The sequence below is a fragment of the Rattus norvegicus genome, chromosome 10 (genome assembly GCF_036323735.1).
Source record: "Rattus norvegicus strain BN/NHsdMcwi chromosome 10, GRCr8, whole genome shotgun sequence".
NCBI lineage: Eukaryota > Metazoa > Chordata > Mammalia > Rodentia > Muridae > Rattus > Rattus norvegicus.
Genome location: NC_086028.1, coordinates 13961006 through 13978844, shown reverse-complemented (window position 1 = coordinate 13978844; position 17839 = coordinate 13961006). Strand labels below are relative to the sequence as shown.

At 50.4% G+C, this 17839-nt stretch overlaps 2 protein-coding genes across 6 annotated transcripts; one reads left to right on the top strand and one right to left on the bottom strand.

Moving 5' to 3' along the window:
- The first annotated feature begins 270 nt into the window (after nucleotides 1-270).
- Nucleotides 271-2833, top strand: Dnase1l2 (deoxyribonuclease 1 like 2). Of its 5 annotated transcripts, NM_001427102.1 has the most exons (8): nucleotides 548-647; nucleotides 849-1007; nucleotides 1147-1235; nucleotides 1323-1406; nucleotides 1487-1587; nucleotides 1657-1769; nucleotides 1864-2115; nucleotides 2408-2833. In NM_001427102.1, exons 2-8 carry the CDS (start codon nucleotides 864-866, stop codon nucleotides 2459-2461), a joined length of 837 nt encoding a protein of 278 aa, NP_001414031.1. In that variant the 5' UTR covers nucleotides 548-647; nucleotides 849-863; the 3' UTR covers nucleotides 2462-2833. The 5 variants fall into 5 exon arrangements, with proteins under 5 accessions (XP_063125901.1, XP_063125900.1, XP_063125899.1 ...); XM_063269831.1 differs by having other exon boundaries at nucleotides 271-1007; XM_063269830.1 differs by having other exon boundaries at nucleotides 271-1007; nucleotides 1864-2833.
- A 1416-nt stretch (nucleotides 2834-4249) lies between these two features.
- On the bottom strand, nucleotides 4250-17595 carry Eci1 (enoyl-CoA delta isomerase 1). The gene is made up of 7 exons (NM_017306.4): nucleotides 17551-17595; nucleotides 17352-17438; nucleotides 12132-12259; nucleotides 6824-6970; nucleotides 5785-5906; nucleotides 5516-5694; nucleotides 4250-4508 (listed from the first exon to the last, which is right to left on the bottom strand). Exons 1-7 carry the CDS (start codon nucleotides 17588-17590, stop codon nucleotides 4342-4344), a joined length of 870 nt encoding a protein of 289 aa, NP_059002.2. The 5' UTR covers nucleotides 17591-17595; the 3' UTR covers nucleotides 4250-4341.
- Between the last annotated feature and the right edge of the window lie 244 nt (nucleotides 17596-17839).

The window sequence follows — 17839 nt, the reverse complement described above, 5'->3', positions numbered from 1 at the left end:
AGGCGCGTGGGTGTCTCTGGCATGAAGACAGACAGCCTTATACCCTACCTAGCTGGATCTGTGACTCGTTTTCACAGGCCTGCTAGGGTGTGAGGTGTGCCCTCTCAGCTTCCAAATCTGGGACTGCCAGGGGTTAAGGGGTTGGTCTAGAGACCTGGGACCTTGGGTCAGACAGAGTGGCTGATGCTGTCCTCTGTGATAGGCAGGTTTGGAGAAGCAGCAGAAGACGGCAGAGCAGGCTGGGGCTGGTCTTTCTTGATTTCTCAGCCTGTTTCCCTGGGGGAATGCAGCTCAAGGAAGAATGAGAAGTTGGCCATGGGCATGGCTGTCCCTGTCATTAGAGTGCTGAGGTGGCTAGGGGCTTTTGCCCTGATCCTCAGTTAATGGAAGTGGCTTCGTATATGCTCTGTCCCTTGCCCTCTTGGGTCTCTGGGACAGGAGCCAGTTCTGGAATCCACTCCATGGAAGGGGTGGTTCCCATGGTGGCCCAGCCCCTTCCTGGTCCAGGGCCTCAAATACCTGAGTGCTTTGAAGTCAGAGCTGGTAGGTCCAAGACTGCAGTTCATCTTGGCCATATTAGGCCCTCAGTCTGCACTGCATCTCAGTGACTCGGGACCTTTGAGTTTCTGACTTTATTCACAATCCAGGTAAGTCCAAGGGGCTGGGCTAGAGGCTACATGGGAATAGAATCTTTCCATCCTTGCAATGACATCACTGCCCCATATACACTGGAGAAACATGGAGTGTGTCAGGATGCAGGCCAACTCTGGGTACCAGATCTAGCTGGTCTACAGGCATGCTATGACCTGGTATGGGTTGGTGTTACTCTGGGACATTACTGTCTTCAGGTTTTCTGCTTTGCCATGGGTTGGCCCTGGGCCCCGCTGACGGCATTTTGGGCCCTGGGGATCGTGGGGGCCACAGCACTGCGTATCGGAGCCTTCAATGTTCAGAGCTTTGGAGACCATAAAGCGTCAGATCCAGACTGTGGCAGCGTCATAGCACAGGTGAGGCCCAGTGGGGTGGGGACAGGCTGGAGACAATGGAGGGTGAGTGGGAGAGGGAGGACTTGAGCAGATGGGGACCAGGAGCTAAGATCTGGGCAATTAGGCTCTGGGACAGTGCATCTGTGGGTTCTTCCTCCAGATTCTGGCTGGCTATGACATCGCCCTGGTGCAAGAAGTGCGAGACCCAGACCTAAGTGCAGTGTCCTTGCTCATGGAGCAAATTAACAGGTGTGGCAGGGCCGGGCACCACAACCCCAGCCAAGATCACAAGCTTGGTTCAGTGACTTGACTCAGGACTGGTGTCTCTCTCCATAGCGTGTCGAAGCACGAGTACGGTTTTGTGAGCAGCAAGCCACTTGGACGTGACCAGTATAAGGAAATGTATCTATTTGTCTACAGGTGAGAGGCGGGTTGCAGGGAGGGGACACTGGGGCAGCGGTGACCAGATCCACAGACACCTTGTTCTCTGTTGCTCCCAGGAAAGATGTAGTGTCAGTGGTGAGCACGTACCAGTATCCAGACCCAGAAGATGCTTTCAGCCGGGAGCCTTTTGTGGTCAAATTCTCAGCTCCTGGCTGTGGTGAGCTCATACCGCCCCCCCCTCCCTCTTACAGGCTTTCCTTGACTCTCACATCCCCACTTTCCACAGCCGCCAAGGAGCTAGTGCTGATCCCCCTCCATGCAGCGCCAAACCAGGCGGTGGCGGAGATCGATGCGCTCTACGACGTGTACCTCGATGTGATTGACAAGTGGAACACGGATGTAGGCAGCCCCTCCCCTCGCCCCCCGACTCCTGTCCCAGACTACCACAAGTGTTCCCCGAGGTCTAAGATGTGCCTGCTGTGTTTGCCTCCAGGACATGCTGTTTCTGGGTGACTTTAATGCTGATTGCAAGTACGTGAAGGCGCATGACTGGCCTTCGATCCGTCTCCGGAGCAGCCAAGTGTTTAAGTGGCTCATCCCAGACAGTGCGGACACCACAGTGGGCAACTCAGACTGCGCCTATGACCGGATTGTAGTGAGTGGCGCCCACATGCGCAAGAGCGTGAAGCCCCAGTCAGCCTCAGTTCACAACTTTCAGGAGGAATTTGACCTAGATCAGACCCAGGTGAGTGTGGACATGGCTCCAGCAGACACACTGGCCAGCCCCGGCCCTCAGGAGCGGGCTCACAGAAACGCTCGCTTGCTGTGAGTTTACGCGAGTGCTCACTCTAGCAAAAGCACTCATAGCCAAGGATCCTTAGAGTGCCAAGCCCCACACTTCTGTTCTCTGCCACATGGAGGCAGTCTGAGGCCCAAGAGTGACCACCAGGCCTCACTGCCTCCTTTTGCGGGAAGGGGAGCAGCTAGAGGACATGCTGCCCTGCTGAACTGCTGAGGCTCTCCCTCTCTTCTTCCAGGCTCTTGCCATCAGCGACCATTTTCCTGTGGAAGTGACTTTCAAGCCTCACTGACAGCCAAGGCCTCAGGATATGCCACCTGCGAACTATGACCAAAAGGAATGGCACCATAATGAATCATTCAGGGTGGCAGGCCACCCACCCATTGAAGATACAGGGTAGAACCAGCTAGTGTGGACAACAGCTATGAACACATTACAGGATTCCTTAAGGCTCCCGTTTCCTCATCTGCAAGGTGGACTAATACCTCCTACCTCATCGGGCTGCTGTGAGAACCCAGGAAGGGACCAGAGCATTGAGTGCCGAGTGCACAGCTGCATGCTTAATAAACAAGCCGCTCTCAGCCAGGACTGCCCACAGGTCAGATGAGGCCTCTATGCGTCGAGACCTCTGTACCTAGGCTGCAGAGCTTGATCTTAATGTTCAGTAGGTCTGCTTCCGTTGCTCTCAGGGAAGGGGATGGCTTTTTCACTTCCCAGCCTGGGGGACACAGGCTCTGCTACACCCTGCCACCTCCCCATCCTTATTTCCTTTGTGCAAACTTCAAATGCTTCCATGAGCCAATACCCCCGCGGCAGCTCCGTTGGTAATGTCTCTCTGGACCCTGCTGGATTTGAGAGCAGGACCATGATCATTCCACCCCCCTCACCCCCAACCCTAAGGCCTTCCACTGTGGCAGAGGCTGACTCTTCTGTAGCACTGCGGGAGGCAAGGGAGGCTACTGCCCCTACCCTGTACGTGAGCTCTTGTGGCTCCTTCTGAAAAGGCGCTCATAGCAAAGGCTTGGCAACTGAGTCCTGCCCAGCCCGCACTCTGCTTAGGCCAAGCCCTTCAAAGGCGCCTTCTGGAGCGTCTTCCTTAAAATCTGCGCTGGTCAAGGCCTTGGGAGGATGGAGGTTTCATGCTCAGACGAGTCATCGCTTTAGGAGTAGGAAATAGCTCTGTAGACACAAGGCTCTTACGAGGTTTCTGGTTGTTAAAACTTGTCTGTGTGTGTGTGTGTGTGTGTGTGTGTGTGTGTGTGTATGAGTGCGCGCACCACTATGGAGGCACAAGATAATAAAACCTCTTTAGAGAGATTGGAGAAAAGGCATGAATTATAGGGAAAGAGGCTTGTGATGGATTAGAAAAGTTTTGTTCTTTGTTTTGGCATTTCTGGGAATTCAACCAGAATTCAGAATTCAGAATTCAGGACTGCACCACTGAATAAGCAGCCCTGGGCTGGGGCAGAAAGGTGCTTGCAGTTGCAGCCGTAGGGCCCCAGGCTTGGAGGGCCAGCTTCTCTGTGTGCACATGTACACTCGGATAAGCCAGAGGTTGAGGAAGTTTCTAGCTTGTTGTTAGACAAGGTGTCTCACTGGCAGTCACTACCTGGCTGGCCAGAGTCCCAGGGATCTGCCTGTTTGTGCCTCCCCAGCACTGTGGTTACGAGCGCATCTGCCACACCTTGCCTTGTATCAAGCTCTTGGGATAGCATTAAGCACTGTACTGAGAGACCTACACACCCCACCCAGCTAACAGGACTATTGTGACAGACAGACAGACACGCGCGCGCACACAAACACACACACACACACACACACACACACACACACACACACACACACACACACGTATCCTTTGCCTGCCTGTGTGTATGTGTACCACACATGTCATATGAAGTGCCCTTGGAGGCCAGAGGGGGCATTGAATCCCCTGGAACTGTATTTTACAGAGGGCTATGAACCACCAGGTGGGCGCTGGGAATTGAACCTGCGACTTCTGCAACAGCAGCTAGTGTTCTTAACCACTGAGCCACCTCTCCAGGACAATTTAAGGTCAGGAACACAAGAGCTAAGACAGTTTTTAAATTGAAAAATACCTTATTGATAATCCTTGGGACCATGGGTCCCTAGAAGGCACGTGTAACTAAACACCCGTGTGGCACCCTTAGGTCAGCCCTTCTTTTGCTTGAGCTTTTCCAAGTACACGTGCAGGGACTTCTGGATGGAGTCTCTGGAGATGAAACTGGTGAAGTTCTGGATGTCAGCCTCTCGCTGCTTGATCAGGTTGTCCGCCGTGGCCTTCCGCATCATGCTCTTCGTCAGCTGCCGAGAATGGTCTGAAGAAAATGGGGTTACTTATGAAACCCACCTGTGGAGTATTTGGGGCCATTTCCCACTCTTTGCCACATGTTCTTCAAGTACTGAGATATGGACTCTCCTAGAGAGTTCAGAAAACCAGAATGAAAGCATTTGGGCAGCTAACGTGGGCTAGGAGTCCAGGGTCAGCAGGGTCAGCCTGAAATACATATGAAATCCTGTCTAAACAAACCAACATAAATACAAGAGCAGGCAGGAGAATGCCGCAGGAGAGCTTTGACTGCTGCTGTTGCCGGGACAGTCTCCGTGTGGTGCAGGGTGATCTTGGCTGTGTAGCACTTCTAAGTCCCCTGAGTGTTAGGATTACAGGATCTTACAATTTGTTTTTCTTAGGTCGATTTTTTAGGGCTTGGCACACAAGTTGGTGGTACAGCGCATGTATGCAGCCCTCGGTTTGACCTCCAGCCCCACAAATAACTAATAGGCCTTTTCACTGAATTCTATTATTGACCACATTTTCCTAATCAGTAAATGCTTGCTAGTGCCTGGAGGGACCAGCAACTGGCCCCACAAGAGAAGAGGGCTCCAAGGAGGCCCGCCTAGACACTTTGTAACTTGGGAAATCGATGACATTAAAGCTCCATGACTGAGCTGGTGGCACGTGCCTGTACTCCACCCTGGAACAGGTTCCAGATTGGGAGACACGGGGTAAGCAGGTTTTCAGGAAACCCTTAGCTACACATTGAGACCCTGTCTCAAAGTCAATCCCCAAAACGCCTTGGTGTCCCTGCAGTTTCACCACATGCAGCCGTGTGGCCAGCTGTGTTTCTAACGGCCTCCCTCCTTCTGTAAGAGTCCTGCTCCCCAGCAGTCTCTCCTGCACCACAGCGTCACACACACCAGTGGCACAGCCTACTTCCCGATCCCAACTTGTGACCACCTTTGGTTTCACCAGGGTGGATCACCAGGATGAGAAAGGGCTTCCCTTGACCACCTGCCCCAAAGCTAACCACTGCTTGCTCCTTACCCGGAATGGTGAACCACTTGGCCATCACTGAGCGAGCCTTGCTGTGTACCTGATCCTCAGGTACCACCTCATCCACCAAACCCACCTTGAGGGCCTCTGCTGGTGGGAAAAGCGTCCCCAGTTGAAGGGCACGCTCGGCTGCTCGGTGCCCGATGGTGTTCACGTAGTTGTCTTTTAACCTGCAATGAAGACATTCCTCATTTCTGAGCTGTGAGAGCATGTCCTACCAGGACACAAATATAAAGTATGGGTGTAGTCCCGTGTATTACCAGAAGGGGGCAACAATGCCCAGCAGGCTCTCATTCAATCCTATGGTATACTTGGGGTTGTCCGCCATTATCCTGTAGTCACAGGTGAGAGCCATGAGGCAGCCTCCAGCTGGAGAGGCGCCCTGTGGAGAGAAGCAAGAGAATCGGTCGGTTAGGAGACGTTCCAGTTCCCAGTAATATTCCTTAGACAGGACACAAGGTGCCCACGCTTCTAAGGGCTGAGGATAGGTCAGAGTTCATGGCTCTGCACTGGCGTCTGGGCCAAGCATGTCTGGCAGGTCTGTAAGCTGCGACTGGCACCTCGGATCAGCACCTGGGGGGTCTGAAGAGGCTCAAAGGCTTTGGCTTATGACTCCTCAGCTTTTGGGGGCCAAAAAATTACTCATAGCACAGCAAGTTGCTTCTCCTTTTGCAGCTTTTACCTGGTGCTAAGTATTTTACATAGCTGTCAGACTATGGAGCGGTTATCATACAGTGAGACTAGGATGCCTGGGAACCCCAAAATACCAGTGTCTTCCTTGTGATGCCCCATAAGGAGACAAGTCATGTGTGTCTTCTCCAGGCCCTCACATTCTCTAAGACCTAACTTTGAGTCCCCATGGCTCTGATCTTCAGAGCCAAACCCACTCAGAGAATCTGGGTTCTTCTTTTTTTCTTGGTTGTTGTTATCTTATTCTATTTTTTATTTTTGGGTTTGTTTTCAAGACTGGGTTTCTCCGTGTATCCCTGGCTGTCTGTCCTGCAACTCTGTGTAGACCAGGCTGCCTCTGCTGTCTGAGTGCTGGAACTGAAGGTGTGCATCGCCCCTATCTGGCAAGAAGCCTACTTTTTGAGGTTGAGCCCCAGTTCTTTCTCTACCTTCCCAAGGGCAAATAGAATATCACCTCCTCAGCGTACATCTGCGTAGGGCTCATTCCAGCTATCCAAGTGCTGGCCTTTTCTCTGCTGTGTCTGTCTGGCCCAGGAAGGTCAGAGCGTCCCCTGGCCCAGGGCAGGTCCCTGAGAACTGTGGGTGTGTGCATGGGGGAGGGGCACTCACATTGATGGCAGATATCAAGGTCAGGTTGGACAAGTAGAGCCTCAGCCACAGCTCCTGCACAGCCTTCCAGTACTCAGCGTAGTGGGCTGGGTTCCGGCCATACATCTCCATCAAGTCCAGGCCAGCCGAGAAGATACCCGGGCGCTCCTGCAGGGTGAAGTCGGGTGGTAAGATAGTGCCTCCAAGGAGTCCAGAACTGAGGGTGCCAAGGACGACTGCTTTCTTTTTTTTTTTTTTTTTCCCGGAGCTGGGGACCGAACCCAGGGCCTTGCGCGTGCTAGGCAAGCGCTCTACCACTGAGCTAAATCCCCAACCCCGACTGACTGCTTTCTAGAATGTCCTTTCCTAGCTTCACACAGAAACAGGTAAGGGCGGGCACCGCTCAGAGACACTCAGGTACCAAACCAAGCCGAGACACCGAGCACAGGCTTGCTGAGTTCGGTCATCCCTGAGGTTTAGCGTCACAGTTCTGATTTAACTCCCAAGGTTGAGCAGGGGCAGAAACAAAGTGTTAGGGCAGAAGAGATCTCTAGAACAAGATAGTGACACACGTGGGCCCTCAGTGGGAAGTTTCAGGTCAGACACAGCTGCCAGAGCGGGTGTGGGGAGAACACAGCTGGAGGAAGCAACAGTGGGCTGCAGGAAAGTGGTAAGGGCAGAGTCCTGTGTCAGGGTCAGCACCAAAGCCTGGGAAATGGCTGGGGAGCCTCCAGGTAAAAGTCCCGCTTGGGACTGTCCCTCTGCATGGTTTCTCAGTTCATGGGTAGATGTGTTAAAGGGCAGCACTGGTGCAGCAACTGGATGCTCTTGGCACCTGACAGACAGACATCCTCTGTGACTCTGGAGTCAACAGTTACAGCTACAGCTGAGTCCATTTTCTCTTGGGCATGAACTGAGGCACAATACTTGTGGTCTGATTTCAGTGATTTCATGAAATGCATCTCTGTTTTGTAAGGTAAAACACTCAACGGTGCTAATTCACGAGCACCACCCCCGCCAACACCCCATCTCGCTGTGTGGCCCTGGCTGTTCTGGAGTTTACTTTGTAGACCAGGCTGGCCTCGAACTCAGAGATCCACCTGCCTCTGCCTCCCAAGTGCTGAGATTAAAGGTGTGCACCACTATGCATGACCAACTCAGATGCTTCTAACGAGACTGGGAACAATGGACCTGTGGGTCATCTCCACCATGGGCAGAGGAAGGCAGAAGGGACAGGGCTGACAGGACAATGGCCACATGGAAGAACAGTAGCAGCAACAAAAAGCTTAGTCTTGGTGGCAAATGTCCGTTATCTCAGCACTTGGAAGGCAGCAGCAGATTGAACTTTTATTTTTAATTTTTTATGTGTATGAGTGTTTTGTCTGTATGTGCCTGGTGCCTGAAAATGTCAGGCGATGGTGTCAGGTCCCCTGGGGCTGGAGTTCTAGATGGTCGTGAGTCAGATTTCACGAGAAGAAAAGTAAAGCACTCCAGGTTCCACCGATAGATCTGATGGGTTCTAGACTTCCAAATCACATTCAAATGCTTACCTCTGGTGTCTATAAATATTTGTGTGATCTGTCCTACTTCCAGTATTCTCTTCCCTTTCCCTCTGCTTGTGTTTTTGCTTTTTAAAGATTTATTTATTAACGATATAGAAGTACACTGTGGCTGTCTTCAGACACACCAGAAGAGGGCATCAGTTCCCATTACAGATGGTTGTGAGCCACCAAGTGGTTGCTGGGAATTGAACTCAGGACCTCTAGAAGAGAAGTTAGTGCTCTTAACCACTGAGCCATCTCTCCAGCCCTGTTTTTGTTTTTTTTTGGTTTTTTTTTTGTTTTTTTTTTTTTGTTTTTTGTTTTTTTTTTTTTTAGATTTATGTATATAAGCACACTGTAGCTGTCTTAAGACACACCAGAAGAGGGCATCAGATCTCATTACAGATGGTTATGAGCCACCATATGGTTGCTGGGATTTGAACTCAGGACCTTTGGAAGAGCAGCCAGTGCTCTTAACCGCTGAGCCATCTCTCCAGCGCCTTGTTTGTTTTTTTTTTTTTTTTTTTTTTTTTTTGAGACAAGGTTTCCTCATGTAGTCCTGGCTGTCCTGGAGCTCAGAGATCTGCCTGCCTGTCCTTCCTGCACTCTGCTCCTAAATCTGAGAGTCAGGATTTAAGCCATGAGCCACAGCCATCGATCTATAGAAATGGTTCTGGTGTGCTCTCTCTTCGTTTCCTAGGATTTACCACAGGGGCTCCTTATGTATCCACACCAGGCCTTGATGTAGATACGCAGCTAACTTCCTGTCGGGTACAGTCATTAATGCTGTTGTGACTGGGGCTCCAGTCCCCAGCTGACTCACTGCAGGTCAGAAAGCCTTACTGCTACTCTGTGATCCCTGGACTTTAGTTCCGGCTTGCGCTGGGGCCTCGGAGGAACTGCGCCATCCAACTCTAACTTCAAGCTGTCCTTCACGGTACCTGGTGGCTCACTCCTCCCAAGTCTTCCCTGTAGTGGCTAGTTTTGTCCCCCGAGTTCCACTTTTCTCAGGGTGTATTCTGGATGACACAGAAGCAGAAGCTCGTTTTAAAATTACATTTGTCGGAGTTGGTGAGATGGCTCAGTGTTTAAGAGCACAGACTGCTCTCCAGAGGTCCTGAGTTCAATTCCCAGCAACCACATGGTGGCTCACAACCATAGGTATTGGGATCTGCTGCCCTCTTCTGGTGTGTCTGAAGACAGTGACAGTGTACATACATACATACACACACACACACACAGATACATACACACACATACACACACACATATATATATCATATATACATATATGCCTATGCATGCAAAAAAAGAAAAGCTCAGCCCAGGAATGAGTGGCACTATTAGGAGGTGTGGCCCTGTTGGAGGAAGTGTGTCACTGTGGGGGTGGGCTTCAAAGTTCTGCCCAGTTGGAAGAGTCAGTTTTTTCCTGGCTACAGTAAAATCAAGATGGAGAACTCTCAGGTCCTCCTGCACCATGCCTGCCTGGACGCTGCCACGCTCCCTCCTTGATGATAATGGACTGAATCTGTGAACCTGTAAGCCAGCCCCAATTAAATGTTGTCCTTCATAGGAGTTGCCTTGCTCATGTTCTCAGAAATGGAGACCCTAACTGAGACCCTGGGCCAGAGGTCAGAAGGGTCAAGAGGACTCCAGTTAGTGGTACTGGCTTAGGTTACATGCACGCCTTTGGAGGGTCATTATGTGTTATCATGTAAATGAAGACTAACGAAGAGGGCAAAAACACAGAAGGGCCACAGCAAATTCTAGGAGTTAACAGGATAAGAGTAATTAATGTAATTGGCAGTTTGTGGATTAATGCTTATCAGTACTAACGTAGCCCTACCGATTACATGCATTAAAGGTGGTCTGCAGCGATATCCGCTGAGATGAACTGTGAGATGAACTGCTAAGGCTCAATAAATAGTCTAATAGTGGGGGTTGGGGATTTAGCTCAGTGGTAGAGCGCTTGCCTAGCAAGCGCAAGGCCCTGGGTTCGGTCCCCAGCTCCGAAAAAAAAAATAGTCTAATAGTTTCAGTGGTGATAAACACAGGAGTTAATGGTCCAGGGTAGTGATTGTTTCTCTACTAGGTAGCCCGGCACTTTGGGGTGTGATGACTGTTAGCTTCTGCACATTTATGAGTCTGGCCTCTATATTACTGTAGCACACAGCACAGGGAGACACCTGTGCTTTGAGCCTACTTAGAGAGGTGGTGGCACTGTCACCCCACCTTGTACGGGGCTGAGGGAAGTGGTGCAGTAGTGGAACGGTATACAGAGGTCCCCAGCTTCAATCTCCAGCATCATTCCCAAAAAGAAAGGACGAGGAGGAGGAGGAAGAGAAAGAGAAGGGGAAGGAAGAGGAGAAGAGGAGGAAGAAGAAGGAGAGGGAGGAGGAGGAGGAGGAGGAGGAGGAGGAGATGTGTGTATGTGTGTGTGCATGTGTCTGTGTGTCTCTCAGTGGGCAGAGCCCTTGCCTAGCAACCACCAAGACCTGGGTTGGTTCTCAGTGCCCCACAGACTGGCACAGTGGCATTCTGGCCTTGACTATATAACAAGTTGGACGCCAGTCTGGGATACAAGAATCTGAATCCCATGACAGGACCAAAGGGACTGACTTTGTGTCCTCACACTGAAAAGGGTAGGGGATGTGATGATGCCCAGTCTGGCCAAGGACCAAAACTCTGAGGACTTCCTTATCCACTGTACAACCTCCCCTCGGTGAGGACGTGAACTCTTTTTTCTCCAGCATTGTGGGCTATGCCAGCCTCCCCTCAAGAATTCAGCTGGCAGGTTTGGGATTTAGCTCAGTGGTAGAGCGCTTGCCTAGCCTGCACAAGGCCCTGGGTTCGGTCCTGAGCTCTGGGATAAAAAAAAAAAAAAGAATTCAGTGGCAGAATTTACCTTCTAATACCTAACTTAGGAAACCCCGAAGAGTAGACTCATGCTCTTGAGGCTTATTTCCTGCTGAGACTGGCTCAGACACTTGCAGCCCCTGGGGAGAAGTTGGCCTGGGAGATCCTGGCCATGCTTGTCAATGACTAGATGACCTAGAAAGGCAAATTTCCCATGGAGATCGCTCAGCAGGTTCCTGAGGACAGTCCAGGCCTGGTAAGTTGCAGAATGTTTGGTCACACAGTGAACCCTAAGATGTGTTATTTACTGACAAAAAGTTGTTTCTGGTTGTAGTGTGGTTCAGCCTTACCATACACCTTTAATCCCAAACAATGAAGGTAACGACTACCGTAGAAAGAAGCATCCACGTTTAAAAGTGATGTCTAATTGAGTGGCAGACAATGTGACAAATCAGAGAAAGATTTGACAGAACAGGATATGCTCAACCCTCATGAGAAGAGAGAGGAAAGGGAGCTACTTCAGAGAGGGAGAAAGGAAGGAGGCAGTTTTGCTGAAAGAGTTTCACAGAGGCAGGTTGAAGAGAGAACAAGGTAGACGTGGGTGAAGACAGAATGAGCCAGAGAATGAGAAGGAGACAGACGATTAGAACAGCCTGCCAGAGTTAGTGTGAGGCCAAGCAAAACAATTCAGAAGCTGAGAGAGGCCAGGTTTTAAACCTCCGAGACAAGAATTACAACAGGAGAATAAAAAAAGACTTTTCCAGGCAAGTGCTTGGAAACCAGCTTTCTAGGAAACTGTCCTAGAGGTCCCTAGTGGCGATCAGGGTTGCTTGGTGACTCAGTGCGCAGTGACAGAGGGCTCCAGATCTTCCAGGGGCCCAGTCCTCCCACGGCCAGGGTTGAGGGTGAGCGTGGCTTGTACAGGCACATACCGAAGTGAGGATGACACCTCGGATGCTCTTGTCATTTTCCAGCTTCTCCAGGCTGATGACGAACTCTGTCAGAAACTCCAAGCTGAGGGAATTCACTGGAGGGTTCTTGAACTTCATCACTGCGATTCCTATAAAAGAGGGGGATCCTCGAAAAGGGCTTAGTCCAAGCCACACCTGCCCACCCCTGGTCCTCAGCCTGGCTACTGGAACTGCAGAATTTGGAGTCTCAGTTTAGGCAGGCCAAGTGGTGGTGGCACATGCCTGTAATCACAGCATTCAGGAGGCAGAGATGGGGAGAGCTCTGAGTTTGAGGCGAGCCTGGTCTACAGGACTAGTTCCAGGACAGTCAGGGATACACAGAGAAACCCTGTCTTAACTGCCCCCTTCCCCAAAAAATACCCAAAAATGTTCAGACAGGGGCTGGGTGTGGAGGTGTGCACCTTTGACCCCACCACCCAGTAGGCTCAGGGATAGATAGATAGATAGATAGATAGACAGACAGACAGACGGACAGAGGCAGATCTCTGAGTCTGAGGCCAACCTGGTCTTCAAACAAGTTCCAAGAATTATTTATTTTATTTATATGAGTACACTGCAGCTGTCTTCAGACACACCAGAAGCGGGCATCAGATCCCATTACAGATGGTTGTGAGCCACCATGTGGTTGCTGGGAATTGAACTCAGGACCTCTGGAAGAGCAGTCAGTGCTCTTAACCGCTGAGCCATCTCTCCAGGCCCCCAATTTTAACCTTTAAAAGAGCAGGCAGACTTCAGTTTTAGGTCAGCAGGACTACATAGATCCTGCCTCAAAAACAGAAGAAACCCCCTTTTCCAACTACAGAATCTGCTTTCATTTCTAGACAGAAAACATAAAAATAAACAGAAACAAAATATAAAACAGAACAATGAAACAAACAAAAAACCCACCTTTACTTGTAGCACCAGAGAGCTGAGGTAGGAAAAGCAGAGTGGGCGCAGGACCCCATTTCAAAATAATACATAAAATTACTAACGCCAGATTATACTCGAAAGACTCCCTGACCTGGAGACTGGGCCAAATTCTCCTCAGGAGTGAACTTTAAAATATCCTTAAAAGGGTTGGAGAGGGGGTTGGGGATTTAGCTCAGTGGTAGAGCACTTGCCTAGCAAGCGCAAGGCCCTGGGTTCAGTCCCCAGCTCCGAAAAAAAGAAAAAAAAAAAAAACCAAAACAAAAGGGTTGGAGAGATGGCTCTGTGGGACGCAGAGGTAAGAGGATCAGGAGTTCAAGGTCCTTTCTGGTTAAACAGAGATGGATGCTATAGTCCCCGGGTGGCGTGCCACAAGAGCTGTCAAAGTACAGGCCCCAGCCTGCAGCCACAGTAGAATGCCACCACAGGAGCTGTCCTCAATGAGCTGTCCAGGTTGGTGACACCTCCTCTCCAGCTTCCACTAGTAGCTCACAGGGACGGCGCTTCAGCCAAAACTGCTTATGGCCAGGAAAGTCTTCCTATTCCAACCCATGGGTGTGAGGCAGGTTAGAGGGAGTGAAAAACCCTGCCGACCCCTTGGGAAGCTCAGGACTTGAAACCTCACCATCCTCGATCCAGAAAACTCTGCCCTGAAGTTTCCCACCCTGAGAACTCCTTTATACCCTGCCTTTTGCTCAGTTCCCTGCTGCCTGCTCCTGGGAGCTCTGATCTCAGCTGGGGATCCCCTCCCCGGGAGCTGCTCTTCTCAGGACGCTCCTCCACTGGGACACCTTCTCCCCTCAGAGCTGTGTGGTTCCTGGCTTCCAAGACCCAGGATGCCCCTGCACCTGAGCGGAAACATTTACAGAGCCCGGTGGGTTACATGAGACCCTGTCTCAAACAAACCGTGTGCCAGGATGAGGTCACATTAGAATGGGCCTTACGTTCAGTAGGACTGCTGTCCTCATGAAAGGAGAGGTACAAGACGGCCATATAAAGACACTGGCAGAGGCCCAGGGTGGTAGATAAAGCACTTGACATCTAAGCATAAGGCCTGGGGTTCATATCCCTAGAACCTTCATAAAGGCTGGAGAGGCAAGGCCCTCACTGGTGAGTCCAGCCCTTTGTAGGCAGAGACAGGATTCCAAGGGCAAGTCGGATAAAATTTTCAAGCTCTGGGTTCAGGGAGAGACCCACAGGCCAATGGACACCAAGGGACGAGCAGTACCAAAGGCCAGAAGATGCACAGAGCCTCCTGGAGGCTTTAGAGGAAGCACAGTCCTTCCTGTCCATGGCTTTGGGCTTCTTTACAAATCAGTGCAGTGTGCTGTATCCTGCACCCGCCGAGCTTGCACAGCTCTCCAGGCATAAGCCACCCAGTCCTAAGGGCTTGGGAAACAGGTGGTCTTTGAGGGGCACCTGCCTCAGGCCTCTGAGTGTTCCCCATCTTTCTGCTATCCACGGGTGAGCATCTGATTTTAAGGCAGCTCACCTGCCTGGAGATTAGGATCGGTCGAGGAACCTACTTTAGTTAGGAGTAAAGGTTTCCCTGACAACACTCTAGCTGCTTGTCACTTCCACCAGGAGCAGACTGCACTGTGGCTTAAGCCTCAAAGGACACCAAGGAGTCGGCGGCAGAGACGGATCCATCTGTGCTGTGACTGACATCTTGCAAGAGGCTGTTCGTATTGATCGGCCTGTCCTTATATCTTTCCTATCTTTAATTCATCAATGTGTGAGTTCTTCTGTACTAGCAAGTCCTCAGAGGAAGAGGCAACGGAAACCTCTCAGACCCAGATATGCAAAGAGGTTTTTACAGGGGGGCTCAGCTCAGACTCATTTTGCCACTGAAGCTGAAAACGCCCGAATCAGGTGCCCTTCCACTGTCCGTTGTTTGTGGTCTAAGTGCAAAAGCGAGGGCCAATCTCCAGTGTTCGGGCAGCCACCAAGTTCAGCCTACGATCCTCTGGCACTGCTGCAAGGACTCCCAAAACCACAAGGGGCACAGCCAGCTGAGGACGTAGGTGCCAAGTGGGTTCTTTTACGACCTTTGATTTCAGTGGAAGAGGTGACTGTGGACCAGTTACAGGCCTGCATAGGACAAACACCTCACGTTTAGTTGGAAGGAAAATTTCTGAAAAGTCTGACAGGACAGTGGACACTGGGGGAAAGGTAACTAGGCGAAAGGTGAACATGACCTAACAAAAGAGAGAAGAGATAGTCATCATGGGTGAAGTCAGCAACTTCCTGGGGCAAGGTGCATAGCAGGTAACAGCTTCTTGAATGGTGATTTGAGCAGAATCTAAAACCAAACATAAATGCCCCTGGCTTTTGGCACAACTGATTTGAGGACTGTGCCCCCTGGAAGGGCCTGCCAGGCAACACTGGAGAAATGGCGAAAGAGGCCAAAGAGCCTGTCTTCACACAAGATGAACGAACCCCTGTCAAAAGACCCTGTATCAGCTGGGAAAGAGACTATTTCTGTGACAGCAATGCTCAGGCTTTAGGGTGTGTATGTGCTGGGGACTTAAAAGAGGGAGCTAGAGGGAGCTGGACAGATGTCTTAGTGGTTAAGGATACTGGTTGCTTTTCAAGAGGACCTGGGTTCAATTCCCAGTACTTACCTGGCAGCTTATAACTGTAACTCCGCTTCCAGGGGATTTAACATCCTTTTGTTTTTGGCCTCAACAGGCCAAAACATACAGGCAGGCAAAACAAACAAACAAACAAAGAAAAACAAAAACCAACCCCCCAAACCTATGCACATAAATAAAATAAATTTTACAAAAAAAAAAAAAAAAAAAAAAAAAAAAAAAAACCCAAACCAAAACAAAAAAACCGCCAAAAAACCAATGTGCCAAACACTTAAGATCACAGGTCTTGGGAGGTAAAGGCAGGTGGGTTAAGTTCAAAGGTCAGTCTCGGTGACATAATGAGTTCCAGGCCAGGCAGAGATAAATAAAACCACGTCTAAAGCAAACAAAACCAACGAAAACCCCATAAGCTAAAGGGACATATGGTCTTTTCATTTTGCCCTTGAAATATAGGTACCATTGGATCTATAAAACCCAAATAAACCAATCAAACCAGTTGCTTTGCTGTTTTACTGGATGTATATACACTATTACTTATTACTTAAAATTTTACATGCACACACACACATAAACATGCACACACATACATACACACAAACTTACACACACACATAAACATGCACACACATACATATACATACACACAAACTTACACACACTCACATATAAACATACACACACACACACACACAGACACTCACACGATAGTAATGTGTATAATCCATTGACTTTCCATGGTATAGTTATTACCTCTACCCATTGTAGTATTTTTTCAAATATTCATTGTATATAATTACACCGTGGCTGTCTTCAGACACACCAGAAGAGGGCATCAGGTCTCATTACCGAGCCACCATGTGGTGGGATTTGAACTCTAGACCTCTGGAAGAGCAGTCAGTGCTCTTAACCGCTGAGCCATCTCTCCAGCCCCCCTAGTAATTTTACTTATTTACGTTTGTGGTACTGGGATCAAACCCAAGGCCTGACACATGCTAGACAAAGTTTGCACTATTAAGGTACCTCTCTCCAGTGGACTTAGGAGAGGACCAGCTGTGTCCTCCTCTCCCAGGTTTTTCTTCCTAACGCATTATCACTTGTCCGGAAAGTCCCACTCTCCTCCCCCAAACCCGCTAAAAAAAAAAAAAAAAGCACAGGAAAAACAGGCTCTATATGTAGCTTAGGGTGGCCTCAACTTCACCATCCTCCTGCCTCTGCCTGTGGAGGGAGCTGCTTCCTAGGCGTTCTGTTGGGGTCAGAGGGCGACCCTACTTACTGCTCCCAACATTAACTAGGAAAATAGTTGCTGGGGCCTGTGCCACACTCCAGTATTAGGAAAATGTTCAAAAATACTTCCAATCATTTTCGTGTCGGATTTCTGAGACACTGTCTCATGTGACTGAGACTGACTTTAGCTCAGTTTACAAGCAGGAGCCACCACAGCAAGCTATAATCATTCGTAACTAACAGTTTAGGTAACAGGGCATAACTTTAGAAACTTTAACCAAAACTTCACGCGTTCTATTATTTGAGCCACTAGGCATGTACTTATGTTTTAAACAGAATCTGAGTTTATGCTCACTGGTTTGGAAATACAAAGCCCTCATTGTCAGCCGGATCTCACACTGAGCTTCTGGGCTAGGAGCCGGAGGACATTAATCCGTGTCCTCCTCCCACTCACCTGCCTCGCCCTCCTTCTCCACCAACACCCGCTTGTTAGAGAAGCGCCGCGCGCCGTCCACGGCCCCCCTGCGGCCGAGGCGGGATCCTGCGGACAGCAGGGAGCATGTTAGCAAGCACGCCCTAACTCTCGCCACCGCCGCCCGCACGCCCAGCCCTCTGTGAGGCCGTGCACCAGCTCTCCCGCCCTGGCCACGCACCGGCCTGCAGCAGAACGCGACGCGCAGCAGCCAGCGCCATTTTGGATATCGGTGGGGACTACAAAGCCTGAGTGGCTTCGCTTTTAGGCTGGAGTTACAGACTCCTCCTCTCGGACCGGCCCCGCCCTTCAGGAGGTCAAGATCAGCCAGTCAGCCTGCAGCCTCCAGAGGACTGGGCAGACCCCTGGGCCAGTTCCTTGGTTCAGGGTGAGACACCACCCCTAGGCCCCCCCCCCCCCCCCCCCCCCGCTGCTGGCATCTGATTAGTGAGCTCCTGCCAGGGACCTGG